This window comes from Ambystoma mexicanum, chromosome 1q (genome assembly GCF_040938575.1).
Source record: "Ambystoma mexicanum isolate Mex_15411 chromosome 1q, UKY_AmexF1_1, whole genome shotgun sequence".
Taxonomy (NCBI): Eukaryota; Metazoa; Chordata; class Amphibia; order Caudata; family Ambystomatidae; genus Ambystoma; species Ambystoma mexicanum.
The window spans coordinates 347,115,845-347,138,302 of record NC_090922.1 but is presented as its reverse complement, the minus strand read 5'-3'; the positions used below and the strand labels follow the sequence as shown (position 1 = coordinate 347,138,302).

Below are 22,458 nucleotides of genomic sequence, written 5' to 3'. Positions count from 1 at the left end.
CCCATGCCAACTGTTAAAGGGAATTTCCTCCAAGGGGATTTCTAGGACACGCGTTTGTGGTGGACTGGGAGTTTCCACTCCTGTACGCATTTCCTCCAGTCCCCGTCATTCATCATGTAATCAGGAGGTTGAGAAGATTCAGGAAACACATGATCCTAATTGCCCCGGATTGGGCCAGGAGAATGTGGAACCTGGACCTTCTGCACATGCCCATCTGTCCTCGGATTGCCTTCTTCCACAAATAGAGGACCTTCTCTCGTGAAAGGCGGGTCGGGTTCTCCATCCAAAGTTCATGACTCTCAACCTTCACGCTTGGTTTCTGAAAGGCTGAGATACAAGGATTGGGACCTCCCAGATGAGGTAATGGAGGTGTTGCTTTCGGCCAGGAGGCCAGCAACAAAGTCTCTGTACCGTTGCCGTTGGAATACATTTTACAACTGGTGCCGAGAAAAGAATGTTGATCCCTTTCAGTGTAAAACTCTAGATGTTTTATCCTTTTTGCTTTCATTAGCCTAAAAGGGACTTCATATTTGCACCATTAAGGGCTACCTGGCAGCTCTGTCAATCTTTAAGCGATCATCAGAAGAATGTTCTTTTTTCAAGGTCCCACTGTTGACTCAATTTCTAAAAGGGCTCACTAATGTGTTCCCTCCATCTCCTTTTCAGGTGCCAGTTTGGGACCTTTATCTGGTATTGAAATTCCTTGTGTGCTCCATTTGAGCCTTTGACACATGTCTGTTAAGGTTGTTAACCTTTAAGACAATAATATTGGTAGCTCTAACATCAGCCGGTAGAGTGAGCGAGTTGCAGCCACTTTCATCCAAGCCACCCTTTACCATATTCCACAAGGATAGTGTTGTGTTAAGGGTAAAACCCTCCTTTTTACCAAAGGTAGTTTCTGACTTTCATTTAACTCAGAAAATTGTTCTGCCTTCCTTTTTTCCTCCCCCTCATCCTAGTAAGGAAGAGGAAAGGCTTCATAGCCTGGACCCTAGGAGGGCGTTAAGTTTACATCTCCAGAATGTCAAAGTTGAGAGTAGACAATCAACTTTTTATAGGATACACAGGACACAAATTAGGCCAGGCTGTTTCCAAACAGACCTTGTCTAGATGGCCATATCTGAATGCTACAGACTAGCAGGCCAAGACCCTCCTCAAGGTTTGCAAGCTCATTCCACCAGGGGCATGTCTACATCTACAGCACTTCAAAGGGCAACAGATGGTACCCATTCCTCTTGAGATTCAGGCAGGGAGGATAGAAACTGATGTGGACTTCAGGGGTGGTGGCAACGGGGATGAGACTTAAACTGACAATGCTGTACAAAGCAAGTAGGTGGTGAAAAAGCAACAAATAGCAAGTTTTCAGTACACCTAACATGGTGGAGCAAGAAACCCTAGAGGGGTTGGATACTGTTTGTTAGGCAGAATTGCATGCAGTACCCTCTGGGACCACCACATACAATTAGGAATACATGTGTAAGCAAAAACCAACCTTTGGTATAAGTCTGTACTACACAGTTTTGTAGTAGCAAGCTGAGCAGCCGGCTTATCTCAAGAGGGAATGTGAGCAGTACAAGAAGTTACACAGAGGTAGTACAGTTACAGTGGTTCAAGTAGACACTTATACTCAATGTTTCTTGGTAAAACATGTATACATTTATTACACAATCATTTAGAAAACATTCACTAGAAGGAGGTCACTTAATATTATACACCAATATACTTCAACACAAAACCAATACTTTTCTGAACAATTTAAGCTCCCCTGAAATAAGAGCCAAAGGGAATTTCAGTCACTTTGAATGGGAAAGCAAAGACATAAGTTAATAGAATAGATCACAAATACTTTCATAGGCAGTGCAAATAGTTATAGTTCACTAGAGGACTCGATTCAGTTCAATAGGCATAGGTCAAAGTCAATGGACTAGTGTCTTGGATAGGAACGAGCAGTTTTTGAAGTAAACGGTAAAGTCTTTGCCAAAGTTCTCAAAAGTAGTTTGTACGAAAAAGAATCATATGTTGGGTCACAAGCTGATTAGGCCTGTAAATTGGGAAAGTTCCTCGAACTTTCACCGTGAGAGAAGCGTTCTCTCAATCGGGTTGGCACAGTACCTTAGTATGAAGCAAAACATGCAGCTGAAGGCGTTGGTTCCTGGCAGTTCCTGCAGATCTTATTGTTCCTGGGCCTCAGTCAGGGGGACATGAGGGAGGACGTTGGGGGACTCCTGCACTGCACAGGATCGAAAACTCTGACAAAATGGAGTCACTTCAGTTCAAGTAGCTGTTCTTCAAGCACACAAACTGGTGTCCTTCCCCCTGGTTAATTTTAACCAGCTTCGAGAATGGTATCCAGGTGGCTTACGAGTTGATTGGTCCCACCAACTCAAAGGAAGTGAAGGGGCTTCTCTGTCGAGATGAACTTGGCAATTCAAACGTGCAGCAGCCGTCCTCTTTCAGCTCATCTTTGGTTCTTTCGTTCCAGTGGTCGAATCTGCTTTCCAGTCCAGGAGACTTGCATTTTAAACAGTTTTCTCCCTTTCATTCCAGCCTAGCTGCCACTCACCCAGCATGGTGGCTGTCCTTGCCGGACAGTCATCCGGCCAATCACGCCAGCGTGCATTTGGGTCTCCTAGGAGACTAAGCACAGAGAATTTCGGGCACCTCCCTCACTTTCTGCCCACCCCAGACACGCAGACGCCAGAGGCGATCTTCAGTCCTGAAGCCTGCCAAAGGCATAGAAACAAAGGGACCAAACCTAGTTTGGCGTGCAGAGGCAAACTCTAGAAGGATTTTTCCAAAAAAGAAATGGTGAAAAAAGAAGACCGGGACTTGTTTAAACAAAGGGATTTACGGCGCCATCTTCAAAAACATGTCTCCCGCGGTTTTTAGCTACCGGTGTTCACGGTCGGGAAAAATCTTGGTAGTTTGTTCTAAAACCACTGCCACCAGCCATTTCGATAGAAAAGGGTAGCATTTGACCGCTACATGAGTTTCTAGACAGATGGGATACTAGGTAACCCCTCCAGTACTCTATAGGAAGATGGTGTGTGCTGGGTCTAGGAATTTAAAAAGACTAGTAAAGTCAATTTAACCTTACTTTCTATGGGAAACAGTAGTTGATCCCAGAGAAGGTATTTAAACCTTTGGGAACTCTAAAAAGACATCCCTGTGTAACTGCACTGAGGCTGCTGTGTAACACACATGAAAAGATGCCTATGGAGTTATCTGAAAACTCCATAATCAAAGAACACAAGAGTAAAACGCACATCAAAATACATGAAAGAGTGGGAAAAAGCCTCGCACCCTTTCCAGGCAAAAAAAAATCAAGTCCTCAAAATCCAGCAAAGTTGCCAATGTGCATGTGTGTATTATGATAGCGGTTAAGTCATTGAGATACCCTAAGGTGAAGGGAATTAGCACATTTATGAGAATTCTCCAACACTGCCCCCCCCCCCCCCAGACTAAGGGACAGGAGGATTTAATCCACCCCTGGATGAATCTCCTTACTCCAGTCGGTCAAACATTCTGGAGCGACCATCAGCATTTTGGTGATTACACCCTGACCTGTGTTCAATGGTAAAATCAAACCCCTGTAGGCTAATTGACCATCTTAACACTTTAGGTTTCTCCCCCTTCATCTGCATTAACCATCTCAAGGGTTGGTGGTCAGTCCGAATCACAAAAGTAGACCCATACAAGTATGGTCTAAATTTCTTCAGTGACCACACAATAGCAAAACATTCTCTTTCAATGGTTGCCCAACCTTGTTTCTGGTTCCTTCGGCTTCCTGCTGATGAAGCAGATGGGCTGCTCCCTACCTTTCTCATCCAGCTGACTCAGAACTCCACCTATACCTGTATTGGAGGCATCTTTTTGCACAAAGAAGGTTTAGCTGTAGTCAGGAGCTCTTAAGACTGGAGCATGACAAAGAGCTTTCTTAAGTTCTTCAAATGCCTTGTTGCACTCCTCATTCCACCTGACCTTTTTAGGAAATTTGGGTGAGGAGACTACATGCAAGGGAGAAGCTATGGACCCATAGTTCTCTATGAAGTTCCTATAATTACCAGTGAGACCTAAGAAGGCTCTCACTTGGGTTTGAGTAGTAGGGGTGTCCCATTCTTGTACAGCTTGTACTTTGCTAGGCAATGGCCTTATTTCACCCCCTCCTACCTCATGTCCAAGGTAAACCACTTTGCTCTGATTAATTTGACATTTACTTGCCTTTTATGGTCAGATGGGCCTGCTCAATGTTAGGGAGAATTCTCTCTTTAGGCTGAATTTCCTAACCTAGTGAGTCCCCCAGCAGCTTTGCTGGATTTCTGGAGTTTGTTTTTTTTCCTCCTGCCAAGAGTGAGACTCTTTTTCTCCCAATCTTGGACATGATGTATGGTATTCCTTTGACTGGTAATGTGTTTTATGGGCTACGGGGTCCTTTACACCGTAGGGTCTCATGTGTTTTTCCTATGTGTGTTACACAGCACCCTCCGTGCAGTAACACAGGGGTGTCATAGTGACACCCCACCATAGACTCCATATCCTGGGACTGACTACTGTCTCCCAGGGCATGTAAAGCCACCATTTGCTTTACTAGTCCCAAATTATTAACAGAAACCAGTACAAACCATCATATTGTGGACATACTGGTCGGGGCAATTCAATTGCCCCGGGGTCTGTTAGTCGAGGGGGCACGTCTCTGTCCCCCCTGATCGAGTTTTGGCTGGTGGCAGTGGAAACTACTTTTTATATTCGACCGCGAATATTTCCCTATGGGATTTTCCCATTGTTCGAGGCTACCAACTTTAATTATTTAATTCTCATAGACTCGAACATACCGCCGGTTTATTTAATTAAAATGAATTCTCCGGTTGGTATTTTTTGTCAAGACTCGATTCTAAAATGGCGTGTGTGCGCTCTTCTGTGACTCCAACCCAAGTCGAGCCCTTTGTTCCACTTTTTGGTGGGCTTCTCCACAGAAGCCTCCAAAAGTGGTGCCACTCTGTCTGGGTACCACAGGGTGTGTGGGAGGGGGTTTAGGCACCCTAGACTGAGTTACCTTGGAAACTCAAGTCGCACTCGGCTCACCACTTAGCATGTTTGATTGACAGCTAGGCTGAATGAATGGGGGTATGCTGCATAAAAGCAGGGCTTTGGGGACTGGAACTTCAGAAGTCGCCACAGGTCCTGAGAATCAGACGAGGGAGAAGCTGAGCCGACCTACCACGTCGACACCACCGGTGGAGCCCTGCAGAACCGACTCAACACTTTCCGACGACAGAGAAGATCTCCCGGCTGGAGAGGCTTCTTCCCCTGACTGGTGGGCACAACCAGTTTTACCTTCCTTCTTCGCACCCCAGACCGGTTTGTGGTCGAACTGCAAGTGCCAAGCAGCCCGGCGGCCGGAAAGCCACTCACCACTGAACCGTGAATCAACGGACCGCTCCTTGTACCTGAGAACCTCCGTGGCTGGTTTCTTCCCTGGCAGTGCAACGGACTCCTGTCTTCCTCCACAACGAGATCCTCTCTTCCCCCGGACGAAGCACCGACTTGCATCCGCTGCCAGGAACAACTGCCCCCGCTGGAGCGTTCTCACCACTTTAAGGCCAGGCCTCCCTTTCTAAAGATTGCAACAAGGTAATAATAACTCCTTAACCTTATGGACTGGGCTGGCCGACTTGACCCTCTAACTGGTCCCTTTCTTTGATCCAACTCCTTTTTGAACCAGTACAAGACTTTTGTGCACTGCAACCGTGTGACCTTGGACACATTTTGTTTCGTTTAAAGCTGATCCGGCCTACTGACTCTGAATTCACGTTTTTACTTTGCCTTCCTCTCTTGTTCTGTTCTTGTAAAAGTGTTGGGATCTGTTACAAATTGTTCTCTGCTTTTCTCTCCCTTTTTAAAACGAACTATTAGAGTGCCATCTACGTTAAGCGCTCACCCGCTGTCTGAAAATAAGTGGGGCTTTACTTAAGACTTGTCTAATATTCTTTTAAGGGAGTGTATATCTTTTAGTGACCGTGTTTTTGAATTGCTTACTATTAGTGCCTGTGTGTTTTTCTAGATGTGGTTTTAAATAAATAATTGTATCTCTTTTAGACCAAGCCCTGGTCAGTGTTTACTTGTTCTATTGTGTGCTCTGGACCTATTATGAATACTCTGTATACTGCCTAACTCTTCTTGAGGGAAGTCAGCCACAGCTAGCAAGTGAATCTGTGTGGTACAGACTGCTACCAAGTGGGTTTACTGCCAAACACCTTTAGTCCTAAATCTTTTGCAGTGGTCCCAGAGGGAACTGCACAGGTTTCTGCCTAACACTCAAGAGCCTGTAAAACATATCCTGAGTGGTCAACATGTTCTTTCCAAGTAGGGCTGAACACTGCAATGTCATCCAAGTATGCCATGCAGAAGGCCTCCCTCCCATTCAGAACTTGATTAACCATCCTTTGGAATGTTGCAGGTGCATTCTTTAGTCCACAAGGCATAACCTTAAATTGGTAGAGGCCTGCTGGGGTTGGAAATGCAGTTTTCTCCTTGGCATGGTCTGTCAGGGCTATTTGCCAATAGCCTGACATTAGGTCAAATGTACTGAGGTATTTGGCTGAACCAAGTTTGTCCACCAGATAATCTGTCCTTGGTAAAAGATGGGCATCAGTCTTAGTGACTACACTGAGAGCTCTATAGTCCACACAGAATCTCAACTCCTTGGGTCCTGTCTTTGGTACTAGCACACCTGTACTAGACCATGGACTGGTAGAGGGTTCTATCACCCCGAGATGAAGTATCTTGTTCACCTCTTCCTTTATGTGTGTTCTGACATTATCTGACATCCTGTAACCGCTGCTTTTAACAGGTAAACAGTCACAGGTGAGAATATCATGCTGGCCACAAGGGGTCAAGCCGGTTGATAGTGACAACATGGAGGCAAACTGAATTAACAGAAACTTGCACTCCTCCTGTTGTTGCAGTGTCAGATTAGAAGAGGGATTAACTCCTTCTATTTTCTCATCTAAAGGTTGTCCTCTGAGGAGATCAGATAGAGGTTCACTCTCTTCCTCCTCTTGAGCTGGAGCTAGAAGCAAAGCTCCCACTACTGGTCTTGAGACATAAGCTTTTAAACGGTTGGTGTGAAAGACTCTGGGGGCCTCCTTAGGATTGCCTACGTTCACCAGATTGTTGAACTCTACAACCTTTCCCACAACCTTGAAGGGTCCTATCCATTTGTCCTGTAAGGCCCTCTTCCTTGTAGTAAACTCCACCATGTTGGCCTTCTGGTCATGCCAATGCTTCACCAGAGCCTGACCTGCTTTTAAGTTATCAGATGCTTCTGTCATCATGTGTGTCATTCTCCTTCTAAGACCTAACACATAGTCAGTGACTCTCACTGGCTTGGAAGAAGGAGCACTCTCCAACCCCTCCTTGGACCTCTAACTGGATGACCATAGAGAAGCTCAAAGGGACTAAATCCAACTACCTCCTGAGGGACTTCTCTATAAGCAAAGAGAAGGCATGGCAGTAGAAGGTCCCACTTTCTTCTAAGGGGTTCTTCTAAGGCACCTATCATGCTCTTCATAGTATGGTTAAACCTCTCTACCAACCCATTCGTCTGGGGATGGTAGGCAGTTGAGAACATGTAAGTTACTCCAGTTTTTCCACATGACCTGCATGTAGTGGGACATAACATTCGATCCCATGTCGGAGATGACTTCCTTAAGAAAACCTACACTGGTAAAAATGCCAAATAGGCCCTTAGCAACAGCCTGAGCTGTAACAGTCCTCATAGGTATGGCTTCAGGATACCTAGTAACATGGTCTACTACAACCAATATAAATCGATTGCCTGAAGAGGTTGGAAGGTCTAAGGGACCAAAAATGTCGATTCCTACCCTCTCAAATGGGACTCCCGGCACTGGGAGAAGCACTAAAGGTGACACATTCTTGTCAGAGTTCTGGCAAGATTGGAGCCAAGTATGACAGCTCCTACAGAATCTATCTACATCAGACCCCAAGTTAGGCCAGTTGAAATATAGAGAAAGCCTTTCCTTGGTCTTCCTGAAGCTCAAGTGACCAGCCAAAGGGATCTCGTAGCCTAACTGTAGGAACTGGTGTCTTGTTTCTAGAGGCACTACAAGTCTTCTGTAGTCCCCTCGGATAGACTCAGTTTGTTCACTGTAGAAGAGGCCATTGTCACAGTGCAAACTTTGCTTCCCTGGCTCTTGCACTTCCAGCTGGGAAGCTGCCTGTTGGCGAAGACCTCCAAGAGTAGGGCACTCTCTTTGACCTCTGCTGAAGTCTGCCCTACAGGGGCCACCTTCTGCCATCAAAGACTGCAGCTCAGGATGGTCTTTAGGATCCAGATCTCCAACAGGGGTAAGGTCCTCTTCCAGCTCTGAATCTTCAGCTGATTCAACCTTCCCTGGTTGTTCCTCACATTCAGCCTCAGCTGGTGGAGCAGTCACAGGTGTGACTTTGGACAGTCCTCTCAGGGATGTCCTCATTAGTAGCACAGGAGTGCTTTCTGACTTTTCCTTTGAGATCTTGGGTTTCCCCTTTGTCTCATTCTTCCTTGAAATAGCAGTTAGTAATTCCTGTGGGCTAGCTGTTATAGATTCCTCTGTAACATCCTTTTTGAGAGACAACAAATATCGGGTTCCTGGGAGGACAAGCTTCTCCTCACACCAGTCTTTCGCCAAGCTCTCCAATGGTGAAGTCATCATTTCAACTTCACTCAAGGAACCCACTTTCGCCTTCCGACGCATCAAGTCACAGTTACCACAGATGCATCTCTGGACGGTTTGGGAGCCTACATGGGACAGTTCCATGCTGGGGGGTGGTGGTTGCCAAAAGAAAAACCCCTTCATATCAATATCCTGGAGTTGAGGGCAGTGTTCTGGCTCCTGAAGTCCTTCACACCCCAGCTGCAAAACATGTTGGTCCGCATTTTCACAGACCACACCACCACCACCATGTTCTATATCAGCATCAGGGGAGACCCGCTGTCCGATTCTGTCTGCAGAGGCATAAGCACTATGGAAATGGGTGCTGGCTCATTGCATGTTTCTGATTCCCTTCCATCTACCAGAGATCCACAATACGATTGCAGATTCGCTCAGCAGAAAACTTGGTTCCTGCCACGAATGGGAACTTCACCAGAGACCAGCTTTGTCTTTTCGCTAAGTGGGGCATTCGGAGATCGACCGACAAGAAGGGCAGTCTGCGGAACACGTTAATTCCACTCGGAGGGACTGTTCTTTTACGCTTTTCCTGCGATCCCGCTGATACCTTGAGTTCAAACTGAACCGTTCCATGATGAACCTAGTTGCCCCAGCATGGCTGTGGCAGATTTGGTAATCTGACATGCTTCCCCTGTCAGTGCCTTAGTTTGTCATATTGCCTCCTCTCTCTGACCTGCTCTCCAGACACTGGGTCAGTTCTGCACCATGACCCAGCATCCCTCAACTTGACGGCTTGACTACCGCAGCATAGAATTTGCAAGCATTCTGCAGCCTGCAGACTGCAAACGAATCCTAGCCAAGGCAAGAGCAACATCTACTCTGTCCTTCTATAGGAGCAAGTGGAAACATGTTACCATATGGTGGGCAATTCAAAACCTAGATCCGTTACAGGTTCAAGCTGCTAATGTCTTTCCATACCTTCTGTCTTAAGCAAAAACTGTCTTGACACACTACGCTAGCCCTCTGGTCATATAGGTTCATGAGAGGAATTTGTCAAGGGACTCTTTTGTGTGTGTCCTCCGGTTTGAGCACCTGATCCAGCTTGGGCACTCAGTGGTCCTCTCAAAGCTAATGGGACCTCCATTCAAGCCTCTTCTCAGAGCCCCATTGACATTTCTCACCTGGAAGACTGCATTCCTAGTTGCCATTACCTCAGTCAGATGGGTAGGTGAACTGCAAGTTCTATCCTGAAAACCCCCTTACTTGTGTTTCCACCAGTCTAAGATGGTTCTGCGTACAAACCCTTCTTTCATGGCGAAGGTCCCTTCAGCATTCGACCTGAATAATCCTCTGAGTCCACTGTGGTCTTTTTTTTAAAATTCTTTTTTATTTATTTATTTACGGGCTCCAAATTGGTTTACAAAATCGAAAACCTTAAACCCACTTCCTCATATACATTTAAAAAACATAACATTTTCCATAAAACAAAGTAGAAACAGAAAGAGTTGAGAGTTTCAAGTCCTATTGAGTTCATGATGGTGAAGGGGATTTCAGATTCCTGTACACGTTTACTTTAGCAGGCACCACTAGATGCACTTGATTCCTCCACCTAGTCTGCCGATTTCCCGGCCTGAGGTAGGTCATCTATTCTTTTAAAGATTGCTATAAGCATTCTTACTAGTGCCAAGTTCGTTCTAATTCTTACTCCTTCAATCAAAATTCTCCACCAGCAATCGACTTCTCTCAGACTTGTCTCGGGTAATGTTTCCTAAAAGTCTCTCCCGGATGTACTTCTCATTCTTATCTCAGACCTGAACATCTAAGAGTTAAATGTTTCAGTGTTTCCTGTGTATCTGGTTGGTGGCACAGTCTGCAATTGTCATTTCCCCGTTGCTTCTCTTGTCTTTTGATTATAACCCTTGTCGGTAGAATGTTAAGACGAAATTGCATATATAGTGACCGAAAGTAGCTGTTTGGAAAGGGTTTTAGTAACTTGGCAAATTGTTCAGTTTTTCGGGGACGAGGCCAGAATTCGTCGTAATAGTTGTACTTCCAGATTTCTTCCTGTGTCCCTATCCAATCTCTTGTGTACAGTTTTTTTGGTTCTATCCGGATTGGAGAGAAGGTCTTCTTTTGTTTCGTTTAAGTTTTCCAAAATTACTTGACAAGTTTCCTGCCATTTCGTTAATTAATGAGTGGTCTGACTTTTGTTCCAGCACCTTCTTTATCACACGGAATCCCCCCGTAGAGGTCTCATCCAAACATTTGAGGTAAAATGCAATTAACTTCCATTCTGCAATAGCTTTGAGTGAGGTCGAAGCCATTTCTCTGCTTATTATTTGAACAGATAATGATTTGGGGAGCTGAAGTACTGACTGCCAGAGAAGGCCTTCCAATACTGACCATGTTTTTGTTGGAACATTTTCGGCACCATATAGCAAGATCAGGGCCACTTTCATCCTACAAAAGGATATCAGTGGGGTGAAAGTAAATTTGCAATATTTTTTATAGTAATAATAGTAATTTGAGGTACCACCCATACTTATTTTTGATTCCTCTGTTATTTGTTGTACCCAGCCTTACAATTTGTGATTTGTACGGGTTAATTGTTAGCTTATTGGTATCTACATAGAGCTGGAAAGCATCCAGCTGCCGCTATAGTCCAATGGGAGTCTGGCCAATCAGGACGATGTCATCTGCGTATAGCAGCCTCCCAATCGGACTTCCTGCCAGTTTGGGAGGGAATGAAGGTATTTGCTGAAAGGCGTCTTCTACGTCTAAAACGTAAAGATTATAAAGTTCAGGTGCCAGAGGGCAGCCTCATTTCAGGCCTGTCGTAATGGGTATTTGGTCAGACAGTAGACCAGATTTGTCAACCTTACCCTGATAACTGTTTCAGAGTGTAAGTACTTTGATGTTTTCTAAAATTATCTGCAGACAGTTCCAGTTAGCCAGTTTCTTCCACAACTAGGTCATCTAACTGTGTCAAAGGCCTTTGAAAGGTCAATGGAGGCTACAAATATGTTCTGGGCTTTGTCTCTGACAGTTCTGGCTTTTAGTAAATGAATCAGGAAAATGTTAAGGGGAGTCCCTCTCCACCCCTAACAAATCCTGATTGCCAGAAGTCTCTATGATTTGCTGATGTGCTCCATTTGATTAAGGCTTTCTGCAGTATTGTCGCAAAGAATTTACCTGCCGCATCCAATAGAGCTATTGGACAATAAATTTCCGGAATTACCAGTGCTCTTTGGTTTTCCTTCATCTCCAGGGGAGCAATCCTTACATTCTGTAGATGTCTCCCAGGCCCGCAAGTTCTATGTAGCCCACACAAGGGAGTTCTGAAAGTCGTCGCAACAGTTTGTTGCTTTTGGACCTACTGGCAAGGGCATCACCAAGTCTTCCATTGCAAGATGGCTTTTGGTGTGCATTTCCTACTGCCATCTGGCCAACAGGCCCCTTCCAAGAAGACCAAGAGCACACTCAACAAGAGCCCTTGCTTCTACTACTGCGTTCCTCTCCGGTGTTCTCCTGCTTGCCATTTGCAGGGCAGCCATGTGGAGATCTGTCCATACCGTCACATGGTTTTACTGTGTCGATAGGGATTCCAGGGAGAAGTCCTCAGTCAGCCAGGCAGTGCTTTGCAAACCTGTTGACATGAGGTGAGTGTGTTGCTTCTGTTCAACTATGCCTCCAACCATTGGTTGTGTATATGTAGTGCTGTATAATCGTATTCAAAGAGCATGTGAATCCATGAAAGATCCGATGCAGGAGAAGGAATAAGTTACTTACCTGTAACTCATGTTCTCCAGCATTGGTATCTTTTTGGGATTTACATGCAACCCTCCCACCCCCTTCTTCCCCTTTCTTGCTCTTCTTGGCTCAAGTGATGAGCAGTTAAAATGTAAAAGTAAACTGCTTTAATGTTAGAGGATTCCCAGCCGACCGACAGGAAATATTCAAAGAACATTCCTTATATTCGCCAGCATGGGGTCTGGCATGGATTCACATGCTGAATATTCCCCGTCGTCAGGCTGGGAATCCTTGGTAAAGAAAAAATCAGTATCCGTTTCATTTTCTGATCTGTCTTTCTTAGTAGTAACCAATCACTGAACTCTGGTTCATACTGCCCCCAGCCAATGACTGCCCTCTCCCTAAGCCCCTCCCCTGGCAGCCATCCTCAGATTTTTACCGCACGTTCAAGTGTTGGGAGTCCTTGTGCTTTAGCTCTCAAGCTTTTACTGCGTTTTCGCTCTTTTTCAGGAGATTTTCTCTTTTTTCGGTTTAATCGAGCCTCAAGCTCCACCTTTTCCACTTCCGATAACGGGGACCCGTTTCGGAATTCTTCTACTACCCTCAAGGGTTAAGTTTTCGTCGAGTTACGCTTCTTGGAGGTTCCAGAAGATCTGAGGCCTACCTCAACGGACATGGCCCAGGACAAGGGAAGCTCGACTCCCGGATCCAAACTGTTCAGGAGCTGCCCGGGATGCGGATTGCAAAATGTTTTCAAGGAGGACGAGCATTCGAGATGTCTCTACTGCCTTCATGAGGACAAGACGCACGTGGAAAAGGACTGTGCATTCTGCAAGAACCTGTCGGAACGGACCAAGCAAGATCGTCGTTCCCGCCACGCCGCCTGGCTGGAGAATGGCACAGCAGGTGAAAAGGCGAAGAAAAAGTCTGAGCGGTCTTCTAAGTCCTGTGAAGGCGCCCCGACGATGGGGGCCCAACAGAAGGCCAAGCACCGCAAGTCCGCAGGCACCGGGAGCGCCGAATGGTCGGGCTCTTCGGCTGCCAAGCAGGGTGCGATTTCCCCGGCACGATCAACCGCGAGCCAGCGCTCTGGTTCGGGGAAGAGGAAGTCTGAGAACCTGGGTAAGCTTCTGGAGAGGCCCCGGTCGATCTCGAAGGGAGCCGAGGGGAAGTGAGGCGATGACCCTCCCCCCAAAGCGAAGGCCCAGGACGCACCTAAGGTGGTGAGGGCCTTGATCCACCCGGCAAAGGCCTCTATCGAGGTTGTCGCAGCGGCCCTGGCGAAGCCGGCAGAGACTACGCCAGCGGAGGCGGCCTCGGGGCCCAGAGTTTCCCTGCCACCACGGAGGGAATCCTCTTTCCAGCCCATCGTTAAGACCCCCGTGAAGTCCCCGGTGGAAAAAGAGGGAGGGGGGCTGGTGGCCATTATGGACTCGGATTCAGCCTCCGAGGAGGATCTGGTGGAAACCGTGAAAGGCCTCAACAAGAGGTTTGAAGGCCTCAATGAGAGGTTCGAGAAGGTTCGATCCCAGGGGAAGGATCCTGCTGATGTGATCGAAGATGGCGACGACGAGGGCCCAGTGGAGCAGCCATCCTTCCCGTCGCAGCCATTGCCCGAGCCCCAGGATAGCTTGGCGGCCATTTTGTTGGCGATCCAATCCTTATGTACTGAGATAAGGACGAGGTTACCACAGACCCCGACAGAGGATCCAGAACCTGGACCGTCGGGAAGCCCTCCGAACAAGCGGAGGAAAGTCCACCCTGCACCGCCCTTCACGCCCACAAGGCCTGTGGACCCCTCATCCCCCTCGCTGGACCCTCTGGATGATACGGCGACGGATACAGCGACGGGGACGGACGACGACGGTGGCGATGATACAACGGACATTCCTTCATCACCCCCCCCCCCTCGGGCCTCTCCGCCCAACGAAATTGGCTCTTTCCACACCATGATAGCCAGGGCATCCGAGCTCTTCCAGCTCTGCCCTGAGGAACAGAAAAAGGAAGGCTTACTTTACCAACGACAGGAGGCCAAGAGAAAGACGGTCCTCGCGGTACCGTTGCTGGACAACATCTGGGACGAAGGGCTGGCTATCCTGAAGAACCCTTCCACGACACCCGCCAAAAGGGACAGGTACGAGAAGAAGTACTGGGTCCCCGACGCCGCCCCCTTGTGCCTCAGGGCCCAGCCCACGCTGGATTTGGTCGTCTTGGCAGCAGCCAAGAAGAAAGCGGCGGGTGCGGCGGCTTCAACTTCCACTTCCCCACTGGACAGCGAGGGCAAGAAGTTGGACTCCATGGGACGACGAGTCATCTAGTCGGCGGCGATGACGAATAAGGCGGCCAATGCCTTAGCGATTGTGGCCCGTTACGACAGGGAGCTCTGCTTCAAGATAGCTCCACTGCTAGACTTCCTACCGGACGACAAGAGGGCAAAGGCCCTACAGATTCTGCAGGAAGGTGAAGTGGCGTCGGATCACGCCATAACAGTGGCAACGGACATTGCCGATACCGGATTTCACCAGCTGGGCAACCGGGTTTGCCTTCGACGACGAGGATGGCTCAGGGCTACGGACTTTCGCCAGGACGTCCAGACCAGAGTGTTGGATATGCCGTTCGACGGCAACAACCTGTTTGGGAAGACGGTGGATGAGTCCCTCCAGGCCATCAAGACCGACACAGAGACAGCCCGAGCCCTAGAAGTCCTTCAGCAAGGGCGGCCCTTTCGGAGCTCCGGAAGCAGACAGGGAGCCTCCAAGGGATCCAGCGGTGGCTCTTCTAGGTACCGCCAGGCGGCCCGTTCCTCGTCCCAGGAGGCCTACAGAGGTCGCGGTAAGCAAGGAGGGTCTCGCTGCCGTCGTCAAGGAGGCCAAGGCGGCAAGGCCTCTTCCAAGCAGGACTGAACCGGCCGTAGCGTCGGGCCCCCACCGAAGCACCCCGGTGGGAGGCCGGCTGACGAAGTTAGTCAGCGTGTGGGAGTCCATCTCCACCGACGGTTGGGTGCTGGACACCCTGGCCCGCGGACACTCGCTAGAATTTCAAAAGAAGTGTCCTTGCATTCCTCCCGTGGCCAGGAAGGAGAATCACGTCCCTCAACTGCTGTTGGAGGTAAGGGCGATGCTCAAGAAAGGTGCCATCGAGCTCCTCCCAAGAGGCTCTGGGGCTCCGGAGTATACTCGAGGTACTTCCTTGTCAGAAAGAAGACAGGCGGTTGGTGCCCAATCCTGGACCTGCGTCGGTTAAACAAGTACATCAAGGCACAGAAATTCAAGATGGTCACCCTCCAGCACGTGCTGGGACAGCTGGAGGGAGGGCGACTTCCTATTGTAGTTGCACCTGGAGGATGCTTACTTCCACATCCCCATTCTAAAAGGACACAAAGTTCCTTAGATTCGTAGTCCAGGGGCGTCGCTACCAATTCAGAGCCCTGCCATTCGGATTAAAGTCGGCACCCAGGGTGTTCACCAAGTGCCTTGCACCAGTGGCAGCGCAGCTGTGACTGCAGGGGATCCACGTCTACCCCTACCTGGACGACTGGCTAATCCGTGCAAGGTCAAGAGAACTCGCCGTCGAACACACAGCGAGGACCGTCCGCCTGCTCACGGAACTGGGATTCGCCATCAATACCCCAAATCCCACCTGGTTCCGTCGCAGGTAGCACTCTTTCTGGGAACGAAGCTTGATACAGTGGAGCGATTGGCATCTCCGTCCGAAGAAAGGACGAAGGCCATTTTGGGCAAGGTGCAGCGCCTGTTAGCCATGGATGTGGCCTGGGTGAGGTCCATCAAGTCCCTCCTCGGGATGATGTCCTCATGCATATACCTTGTGGCCCTTTGCAGACTTCAGATGCGTCCGCTACAAGAGTTCCTCGACGCCCGCTGGATTCAAGCGGCGGGCAGCTTTGAAGACAGGATCCCGCTCGACGAGGAGTTCCGTCGGGCGATTCTATGGTGGGGTACCCGTGCGAACCTCACGGCAGGCACGGACTTTCAGACCCCGGCGTATCAGGAGACAGTGACGACGGATGCCTCCCTGGAGGGATGGGGGGCCCACACCGGAGATCTCCACGCAAGAGGCCTCTATCTCCCGGAGGAGAGGTCTCTCCACATCAACATCCTGGAGCTACGAGCCGTGTTCTGGGCGCTCAAATCATTCCTTCCGTCCCTCAAGGACAAAGTGGTGAGGATTTTCACCGACAACACCACCACAATGTTCTACATCTGGAAGCAGGGAGGCACCAGATCCCCATCCCTATCCAAGGAGGCCCAGGATCTGTGGCACTGGGCCGTCGCCCAGGGGATGTTTCTGGTTCCCTTCCACTTGGCAGGAATAAAAAACACCATTGCCGACTCGCTCAGCAGGGAGCTGTGCTCGTGCCACGAGTGGGAACTATGCCAGGACCAGGTGGATCGGCTCTTTCAACGATGGGGCAAACCCCAGATCGACCTGTTTGCGATGGCGACGAACTCCAAGTGCCAGAGGTTCGCCAGCAGGTTCACACAGCCGAGGAGCATGGGCGATGCTTTCTTGTTCCCTTGGGATGGCCTGTTCCTGTACGCGTTCCCTCCGTTGCCGTTGCTGCTCCGTCTCATCAACCAGCTCAAGAGGTCCAGGATGATCCTCGTTGCACCGGTGTGGCCGAGACAGATCTGGTTCCCGGACCTTCTGGACTTGTCAACGTCCCCACCTATCAAGCTGGCGACGGACGCGGATCTTCTCTCCAGGGAAGGAGGTGCCATTCTTCATCACAACCCAGAATCGCTAAACTTGCAGGCTTGGCTCCTGCAGCACTAGAGTTTGGAGGATACGATATCCCGGCTGACTGCAGAGAGGTTCTTGCAAAAGCCAGGGCGTCCTCAACTCTCAAGTGCTATAGACAAAAGTGGAAGAGGTTCTCTGTCTGGTGCTGTGCACAGAAGATTAACCCTCTGCGGATTACGGCCCCTAAAGTATTGCCGTAACTACTGTCGCTGGCCAAAGCTGGACTGGCTCACGCCTCCATCAAGATACATCTGGCTGCCATCTCCCGATACACCAGAAGTACAGGAGCCTATGCATTCGGCGCCATTGAAGTTCCTGTCGTGGAAGACAGCATTTCTCGTGGCCATCACCTCTGCACGACGAGTGGGAGAGATCCAGGCCCTATCTTGCAAGCCTCCATACTTGACTTTTCACGACACAAGGGTGGTGCTGGGGATGCCTCCTTTATACCCAAGGTGCCGTCGGACTTCCACCTCATCGAGCCCTTGGTATTACCAGTTTTCTTCCCGTCGCCTTCGTCGCAGGCCGAGAGGACTCTGCACTCGCTGGACGTAGCTAGAGTGCTGAAGTTCTACGTGGACCGCACGAAAGAGTTTTCGGAAGACATCACAGCTGTTTGTGAACTTTGGACCTGTGAATCAAGGGAAGGCTCTCTTGAAGGCTTCCATTTCCAGATGGCTCTCCGGCTGCATACTGCACTGTCACCGGTTGGCAAACCGACCGCTGCCCGGCCGTTCGAGAGCCCATTCGACCAGAGCGATCCCTGCCACCACGGCGTTCCTGTCTGGTGTGCCCCTGCTGGACATCTGCAGGGCTGCTACATGGAGGTAGACGCACACCTTCACAAGATTCTACTGTTGATCGGGACTCCAGGGGGGAGTCCAGGGTCGGCCAAGCAGTGCTGCGCAACCTGTTCGCTTAAGGTGAGCCTGGTGAGGAGGTGAGAGATGCTTAATGTTGAGTTGTTGTATTGTTTAATGTTGAGCCTGTTGCCACCTCCCGTGGTTGTACATGTGTATACTGCTATGTATTCTTATATTCATGAGCATGTGAATCCATGCCAGACCCCATGCTGGAGAAGGAACAAGTTACTTACCTGTAACTATTGTTCTCCAGCATGGGTCTGGCATGGATTCACATTGCAAACCCTCCCTCCTTCCCCTCTGCGGCTCTTCACTTGGTCATACTGCCACTTTACGTGTTACCAAATCTGAGGATGGCTGCCAGGGGAGGGGCTTAGGGAGAGGGCAGTCATTGGCTGGGGGCAGTATGACCCAGAGATCAGTGATTGGTTACTACTAAGAAAGACAGTTCAGAAACGAAACTGATACTGATTTTTTTCTTTACCGAGGATTCCCAGCCTGACGACGGGGAATATTCATGAGCATGTGAATCCATGCCAGACCCATGCTGGAGAACAACAGTTACAGGTAAGTAACTTGTTCTTTACGGTGGAGGCTACAGGGACACCCTTGCTGTGGGTACGGGTGGTGCCACACTGTGCTGTATTTGCATCAATGAAAATGTTCCTAGGTCCTAGTCTGTAGGCTGGATATTTCACTGATAAGCCGTCATCAGAAGAAACATTGTATTCATGCTTGCCTAAAAGTATGCCAGCACGAAATGTGAATGGTGCACTGTGTAAATGTAATATGTGTAAAGGTTTACCAATGTGCAAACCTAGTTTGAAAGCAAAGGAATGATGTAATAGAGATTTGAGGAAGACACTAATATGATCTATGCGATTGTTCGTGCCAAGTGTTTCCTATATAGTTTAATTACTAAAACATCAACAATGCTTATCAACTGCTGACCATTGTTTGTTGTTGCTGTGGTAAACAGCCAAGATTAAAGAAAGGGATAAGTACCGTAGAAATCGTTGAACATGTCCTCATCTGACTAAGATTTATTTTAAATTAATTTATTTCTAGTTGGCTCAGACCCGGAATTTGCACGGTATGTGGCTGGGGTCAGCCAAGCTATGCAACAAAAACGCCAAGCACAGCATGTTCGTCGCCCAAGCAACACACGTAGCAACTGGCCTCATCCTGATGATCCTCACAGGACATGGCCGTTACCGGAGTATTTCACAGATTGGTAAGTAACCATTGTCTCTAAGGTGCCTTGTTTTTATTTTAGCAGTCAGAGTATTGTAGTTTTCATACCAACTATTGTTACATGTTGTTTTTAGTTTATTATTTCAGTTTTTTATTATTATTTTTTTTAAACATGATAATCAGAATCTGTTTCTCTCAGGCTTTATGTAGTTTGAATGGTCCCATACAGTATGTTTAGTGATCTTTCTGTGCAGGCATTGATCACAAGCTATTGGAGAGGAAAAAGTGAATCACATGACACATCTACTAAGTTTATGGGTGTGCTTATGTGCGCCTGATTAAACCAAAGATATTTGTTGAATTTGGTGTAATTTTATGTAATGCAAAAGGCGGTTTTCAGTGAAATAGGGCTGCTTCTCTCCAGGAGCACTGTAACATTTGGAGAAATGATAATCCACAGATAAATTATTTTGCAGATGTCCCGCCATGCGTCAGTTTAGCGCCAGTGGGCCACAATTCTGTCAGAAGTTAGAGAGCCAGGAATGGCCACCAGGGGGCGTGCTTATGTAAGAAGCCTGAGCGCAATCTTCTCCCTGTTCACTGCGCCAGAGCATGCAGATGCCCCCGTCCCCCTCGCCTGATCGCTGAGCCCACGGGAGGTCTGCGAGGTCGGTGGGGCAACAAAGAGTTCAACGAGTTGAAGGGTATTATTGCGGTGGGGAGTCGCCCACTGGGTGGACCCCTGTGGAGAACCCCAAGGTAGCCCACAAATAAATAGGGCATCCGTGTGGAACATTGGTGGCCTTCCCACCCGCGGCTCACAGGCATTGCCGTGGTGCAGGTGCAGAGGTGAATGCTGGACTGGCAGGGGTATTGGGGAGAACACACAGTGCACCTGAACGTTGCCCAGGCACTGAGGCAGAAGGAGCACCCACTGTGCTAATCCCAGAGCAGCACAAGGGGAACGTAGCCACACAGAGGCCTGAGGAAAGGGTGGCATAATTAAAGCCATTACAGAGGGCAGGCCTGGGCTTAGCTGGACTGGGCAGGAGCCCCCCCGCAGGGAGGAGCACGGCTGTGGGTGCTGCAGTTGTGGTAGGAAGAAGCTTGGGGGGGACAGGGGGATGGGGAGAGTGCCTGGAAGATCAGGGGGCCCCCACCCAAACCCCACTGGGGAAAGGGGGCCATTTTGGACGATTATGAGCAGACCCCAGAAGGAAGCCCCCTCCCCCCCCGGAGCAGCGGTTGAAGGCAGTGGGTCCCCTGACCAGTGGAGGGTGTAGTCCAATATGACTAGCGTCATCGAGGAATCTGCAGCAACTAAAAAGGATGTTGCAGCACTGTTGGAAGAAATTGGGAGTGTGAGGGCTGACATTGGGAGTAGAGTGGCTAAAATCACCCAATAGAATTGACAAAATGGAGGAGAGGCTGGACTAAGTAGAGCACAATCCATCCTCCCTTGACACCCTAGAGACACAAATGGACATGTGGATGTCCGAAATGGAGAGACATGAGGAGGAGGTCAGAATGAAAATGGACGATTTAGAAAACCGCGAAAGGCGGAATAACTTAAGACTGTTAGGGATCCCGGAGAGAGACGAGGAGACTGAGGCGGATCGGAGGACGACACTACTTGAAGTTACAAAATTGGTTTTCAAGGATGACAACAGGATGACACCATCGGTGAAGTGAAAATCGAGAGAATCCATAGGGCAGGTGGGGCAAAATAAAGATCCTCGAGAAAGCTAAACCGAGAGGCCCGGTCATGTATGGCACATCCAGAGTGTCAATCTTTCAGGATTTGTCCTCCCTGACCTTAGCCAAAAGAAGAATGTGCTTGTCCCTGACGAAGGGGCTTCATGAGAAAGGAGTGAGTTACAGGTGGGGGTTCCAGTTTTCCATCTCCTTTCAAGTCGAAGGGTATAAATACAAGCTGTTTACCGAGGAGGACATTCGTAGTGTCACGGTGGAGCTGGTGGAAGAGAGAAAAGGAGGATGGAGCTAGGCAGTGGCTTATCAAGGGACCCAAAAGAAGACTGATGCCGGGTTCTAGAAAGTTTAGGAAATTGAATACATCGCTCACGGCAGACACCTGACCACAGTGGGAGTACAGCCTCGGAGAAGATACTTGAACTGGGGGAGTCCTTGTTCATTGTGATGGTGTAATGTGGGACAATCCGAATCCCTGAGGGTTGTGATATAGCACTAAGTTGGAGAGGGCCGATTTTAGAAGTGCAGTGGACTGCCCAAATTTGGGAAATTGAAGTTATGTTTTGTTGTGTGGGGTGGGGTGGGTTTGGGGGCTCAAGGATAAGGAGATGTTGAAGGAAGGGGACCTGAAAGGATTGGGTTATACTGGCTGTCCAATCTCAACCTGGTGACAACTGGGGGAGTCGGGTGCCCGTTGGGATTGAGGGGTAGGAGGAGGAGTTCAAAGTTGGGGTTGTGGTAAAGGTCTTCGGTTGGCGGGGGGTGGGATGACAGATACTGGACGCCCAGGTTGGGAGTGGGACCCTCACGTAGGGGTGTAATAGGATGGCTGTAGTGACAGACTGGGCAAGGGAAGGTCATCTGAGGGTGGGGACTTTGAATGTCAACCACAAAGAGGTCCCTGCTGTCTAGAGTCTTCCGTAGAGCTGACCTGGATATCATGTTCCTCCAGGAGACTAAATACGCCAGACGGGAATAACAAAGAGTCCCTAGTAGATTGCGGGATCTGGAATACTGAGGATCGGGGCCCTTGAGGAGAGCGGGGTGGGAATCCTCATAGGGAAAGGGCTGAAAATTGAGGTTTCGAAGGTGTGGGCAGGCGAAGGCAAGGCTCACCTGGTGGCGGGCAACATAAAAGAAAGTAAGCTTCACTTTCGCCACAATATATGGTCTAAACCAGGGACAACTGAGGTTCCTAAATAAAACTCTCCCAGAAATAATGCTTGAAGCCTCTGGCAACCTAATATTAGAAGGAGACTTTAATGTATGAGCGGATATCCAGCTAGACAGTTGGGTGTTGCCGTCGGGGCCTCAGGTACTGCCGAGACGGGAATACAGAGAGGTCCTAGAAACACTGGTGGTTTATGGGCTGCGGGACATATGGCAGTATTTGCACTCAATGCGCTCTCGGTTGAACGCCCTCAGGAACCATAGTCCAGGTCACCTTTTACTCGGCCCCCATGGTACCAGATCTGATTATATGTACATCTCAAGAGTTCTGTGAGAGG

General features: G+C 48.9%; 1 protein-coding gene across 6 annotated transcripts in view; it reads left to right on the top strand.

The window, feature by feature from the left end:
- The window catches only part of GARRE1 (granule associated Rac and RHOG effector 1), a 1,148,859-nt gene that overhangs the window by 923,938 nt on the left and 202,463 nt on the right, over window positions 1-22,458 (top strand). For all 6 annotated transcript variants that reach the window (XM_069639445.1, XM_069639428.1, XM_069639448.1 and 3 more), the window contains one exon: window positions 19,115-19,280. In XM_069639445.1, coding sequence (XP_069495546.1) covers window positions 19,115-19,280 — 166 coding nt within the window. The remainder of the gene's footprint in view (window positions 1-19,114; window positions 19,281-22,458) is intronic.